Source organism: Asterias rubens, chromosome 8 (genome assembly GCF_902459465.1).
Source record: "Asterias rubens chromosome 8, eAstRub1.3, whole genome shotgun sequence".
In the NCBI taxonomy this organism is placed as follows: domain Eukaryota; kingdom Metazoa; phylum Echinodermata; class Asteroidea; order Forcipulatida; family Asteriidae; genus Asterias; species Asterias rubens.
This window is the reverse complement of record NC_047069.1, coordinates 20,624,917-20,629,709: the sequence shown is the minus strand read 5'-3', so window position 1 is coordinate 20,629,709 and position 4,793 is coordinate 20,624,917. Positions and strand designations below refer to the sequence as shown.

Genomic DNA, 4,793 nt, shown 5'->3' with positions numbered 1-4,793 from the left:
GTTGGGTTTACCCGGAATATCCCTTCCCTGATCTCACGGTCCTTGACCGCATCCATGATATGTCCCTTAGCCAAACGTTCACGGCTATCTTCGGAGAATTCTGGGTAGGCCAATGCAGATAGCTCCCTTATGCTCGTCCCTAGCTCCTGCAGTGTTTCCACCTCGCCCTGCCGGCGGTGCCTCACCTCCATCATATGGAAATCTGCTTGTTGGCCCGGGCCAAATCTCTGGTCCAGACGGAGCATCAAGTCCTTAAGTGACGACTTCTTCCCCTCCGGCTGGCATCCCAGCACCTTTAACGCTTACCCTTGGAGGCTGGCAGTGAGAAACACGAGTGCCTGCTCGTCACTCCAGGCATTCGCCACGCAGCAAGCTCGGAAATGAGCCTTGTAGTCATTCCAAGGAACCCTCCCATTAAAACGATCCGGGCAAATGTTCGGTTTTCGAGGTCTGTCCACATTGGGGCTGGTAGTAGTCACATCCTCCTTACGTCCTACCTCCTGCTCTCTTGTGAATTCTGTGTCTGCAACTGTGTTTGCAGGTGTGAATCCTGCTCCTGGGGTGTCCCTAAGTGTACCGGAAACTACAGGACTTGGAGTGCTGAAAAACATGTCTGGCGTAGGGGCTCCAAGGGCCCTGCCCGACTTATGTCTCTCTTCCATCTCTGCGTACTGCATACGCATCCTGCGCAACTCCTCCTCCATTACCCGCCTGGCCTCCACAGCATCCTCGACTATATTTTCGGCTGTATGAACCTCCATCCGAAGCACCTCCAATTCCTCCTCCATTGCCCTTGAATCCATCCGGTCCATCGTTTGGTCCGTTGTACAGCTCTAGAATAACCCTGTCTCCCACAAAAATTACAGCGGATCCCACTTCTGACACCAATGTAGCGATTCCCGTCTGGTGGTCACCAGCACAGAACGAGCGGTAGTCCTGCTAGCACTTGGGGTGAGGTCGTTAAGCAACCATATATCGCCGCATGTAATAAAAATGTGGGGGAGGGGGTCTAGAAACTGTAAGAAACTACTGACTTCCAAGGAGTGAGGGCAGAGACAAGTAACTGATTGACTATTGATCCGTTTTATTAATTATCTCTACAAAAGCACAGTAATTCCTGATTCCCACTTCGTAATCCTCCTTTCCTTAAGGCCAGAAATGGTCCCTTAAGGCAACTGACAACACTTAAGATCACCGAAATCCCTCAAGTAACTGGAAATCCCTTAAGCAAATGGAAAATCCCTTAAGCAAATGGAAAATCCCGTTAAGGTGACTGGAACTAACTTATGTAACTGAACCGCACTTCCGGTAACACCAAAGCTGCCTTTAGGGCCTGATAAAATCCCGGACTCCGAGCAAACAATACAATGCACAATAGAATATGCCTTAAGGGCCTGATAAAATCCCGGACTCCAGAGCAAACAATACAATGCACAATAGAATGTGACCTCCTTACGGGAGTGGATTACCGCACGTCTCTACGTCCAACTTGCCATAAATAACACAGAAAATAATCCAATAAAACCTACCCCTCGGTTACACAACTGTCGGCACCACGCACCGCAACTCCCAAAGCTCCGAACGCTAGCCCTGCTACTACTCCCGACACATTAACACACTAATCACGTCGCCTCCTTAATCCTCCCCGCCAATTGTTAAACACCACTATTGAAAACACGTCTGTACCGTTCGCTGTCCAGTCTGCAACTGCCCGCTACGCACTCTCCACACACGAGGCAGCAGCGTGCTCCCCATAATGCCCCGCGGCAGCCAGTGCCCGCCAAACCGCCTATTCGCGCGCTAAGGGCGCCTGCTCTCGCGCTAAGCCTGGAGCGCCACTGCGCGGTACCATTTCATTACAATAGCCTTTTTGGATCACATTCCAGATTGAGCAACAAAATCCACTAAGTTCTTGATATTAAGATACTAGTTCTGCCTCCAAATAACAGAATTGCCAGCACCATTCGGTATCTTCATGGACTGCTCAGTGACCAGCACAGTGGGGTGGATCGTAGCTTTCAGTGGATGGGGCCTGACCATTCACTAAAAGGGGTGGTCCAAGGGCTGGCCAGCAAATATCAAAATGGTGCCAGCATGTCTGTTATTGGGGAGCAGAACCAGTGATAATTTGCCCAGTAGACATTATGATCCAAGGCAAATCATGGAGAAGGGGCATCCATTTAGTATGTATGCATTGGAGGGGGGGGGGGAGTCATGAAAATCAATGCCATTCTGCGTACTCAAATGCATTTGCTGTACATTATTTTATATGTGAAATGCATACAATGGAGGGAGGAAGGGTCCAAAAACTTGGTAAAATGTGTGTACATAGTAAATGGATGGCCCCTATTAAGTGACTACTTACTCCATAGAAGCGAAACAGCCTATCTTCTTCTTCTTCTTCGAAGTAGTGCAGGAGCAGGAAGGAAACACCTTGGCATTGAGGGTCAGTTGATTTTGTCTCCTCCACCTCGGCCTTTATGATGCGAATCCACTGCTTCAGATCCCCATACTTCTTTTTCTGTGGCCCTGACAAAACGTACTCGTAAATGCGACAACCCTTGTTCCTAGCATGAAGCGAAACCTCCATCGCAGACTGCAAATTTATTTCGGTGAGCATGTGGAAATGGTTGACAAGACACTTGCAGGTTAAGAGAAAAGGCCACTCCTTATTGAGTTCAACAATAGGCATGCCACTGCAAATATCTTTGCGCTGGAGATGGTACGTGTCAGTCATTAGCTTCGTCACTTCCTCAACGTCACCGTCTGGTAGCTCTTTCAGATTCTGCAGCTGTTTTTTCTTCTCCATCTGGGCATTGACCTCGTCTTTATTTTGACAGTGTGGCAACCACATGCCCTGTTTGCAGCCATACATATCGAAGTCACCAGTACCCTTCGTGCTGTCATCCGAAGCTTTTGACTGCAGCACCTCAGCTTTCCGTTTGCGAATCTTATGAGTCTCATTGTAAATGCGATTCTCTATTCCAGAGAAAAGAGACTGGTACCCATTGCCCAGTTTGGTTCCTCCAATACCCCTGTCTTCAAAGGAGCAAGGGTATCTGTCACAAATGGCTTTGGCAGCCTTGCGAATGGATCCACGTTTAGTAACTCCCACTCCCAACATTTCATCACTGACAATTCGCTTAACTTCACGTGTCTCTGAGGCAGTAAGCCACTTCCGACTGGCACACTTTTTCGTCACAGTGCGTGAGAATTTATGCCATGGGATGCTGAAATCCGATTTGACTGATTCAGGAGTAGAGCTGCTGCTGGTTTCTTCAGGATCCGTATCGGGAATGGTACTTGGTGAGGACATGAACCTTCCAACAGATTTCTTTCATCGAGATCTGTGCCAGAGGTAGCAGCAAATCCTGAAAAAAATAGTGACACATCTATAAAATCAACAACATAATAATAAGCCTTGGGCCTAGCGCTTCGCTGACAGTTAGCTGTTGTGGGTAGGATCCATGAGGAATTTAAAGTTAACATTTAGAGATTGGATCTTCAGGTGATGTTAGGAAATCCACAAAAAGACTTCCAACAAGCCTGGCATCAACAAAAATGAGCCTTCAACAAACTCAAGGAAATTTCGTGCTGAAATCTTTAAATTTTGCAGACTGACCACCTAGCTAACTAGAAACCTACCAACAACATGTACCCACCACAAACCCCATAGCTGCTAACTTGCCCCCCCCTTCCAACGCAACCACCTTGCCACCCACTGTCCCCTTCTGATTTTCTAGCTCAATAAAATTTGATCCGTGTCAGACTGCATGGGTTTAAGGAGGCCACATTGTGCTATTTGTTATAATCCAAACATTTGAGGGGCATGAAGGGTGACAATAAGTTGATGATTGGTACAGTGTAGCCTAGTTTGGTTCATTTACCACATTTACTGGTAGTAGGACTGAAGAAGCCATGCCATGCTTACTTTCAGAAATAGCAGCCAAAAGTTTCCTTGTTCGTAGCGGTTTTAGGAAGTGCAGGTCATCCCCTGTAGCATGCTGCAGATATTTGACTTCGTCACATCCAAGTTTGTCAACAAGTTCAATCATGATCTCTTGAAGATTTTCATCGTCCAAAGTAGGGAAAACCTGTGACAGGAACTATGTTAACTCCGCTGCCTCCTTGTCCATTTTGCTTTCTGAAACAGCAGACAGAAGGCTAAACATCATAAGGATTAAAATGTATTTTTGAAATGTTACAGCCACAATTGTCAATCCAATGTCTTGCAATCAATAAAAGATAATGGGGGGGGATCCCTGTTTATTTCCTGACATCTAATAAATCACCAAACCTGAAGCAGGCATCTCTAATAGAGGTTGAAATCATCACAATTTACGAATGGAGGGAAAAGACCATGGCAGACTAGGAAATAAAAAATCAGTGTTCTCCACGACCTTAAATTTTGGCAGGGCAGCCCGCCCTGCTAAAAAAACCGGTGGAGAACATTGGAAAAATGGTGGAAAGAATTCCATATAAAAAGTTCACTTGACACCCTGTGAACAAACCCTATGAGACTGGTCTGAAAAATTGTAAGTGTTTTCTAAGAAAATGCTTATATTTTCTCACTGATAAAATTGACTTTTATGACATGTAATTACTTTTTGGGGGCTTATAGGTCACTGCAGGGGACAATTAGTGAACTTCTTATATGGAACTCTTGTCGAATTTTGACTACCAGTACACTGTAAAAATGGACTGCACATCATGCACTTGTGGGACAGCAGATATTTGTCCCAAAATCATGAACACTTGAGGCACTTATTTCATGCACCTCATGTGTCAGTTGT

The 4,793-nt window shown here is 46.2% G+C and overlaps 1 protein-coding gene across 1 annotated transcript; it reads right to left on the bottom strand.

The window, feature by feature from the left end:
* Positions 1 to 1,452: 1,452 nt before the first annotated feature.
* Positions 1,453 to 3,316, bottom strand: LOC117294045. The gene is made up of 2 exons (XM_033776556.1): positions 2,366 to 3,316; positions 1,453 to 1,488 (listed from the first exon to the last, which is right to left on the bottom strand). The coding sequence occupies exons 1-2, from the start codon at positions 3,314 to 3,316 to the stop codon at positions 1,453 to 1,455; spliced, it is 987 nt and encodes a 328-aa protein (XP_033632447.1).
* Positions 3,317 to 4,793: the final 1,477 nt, after the last annotated feature.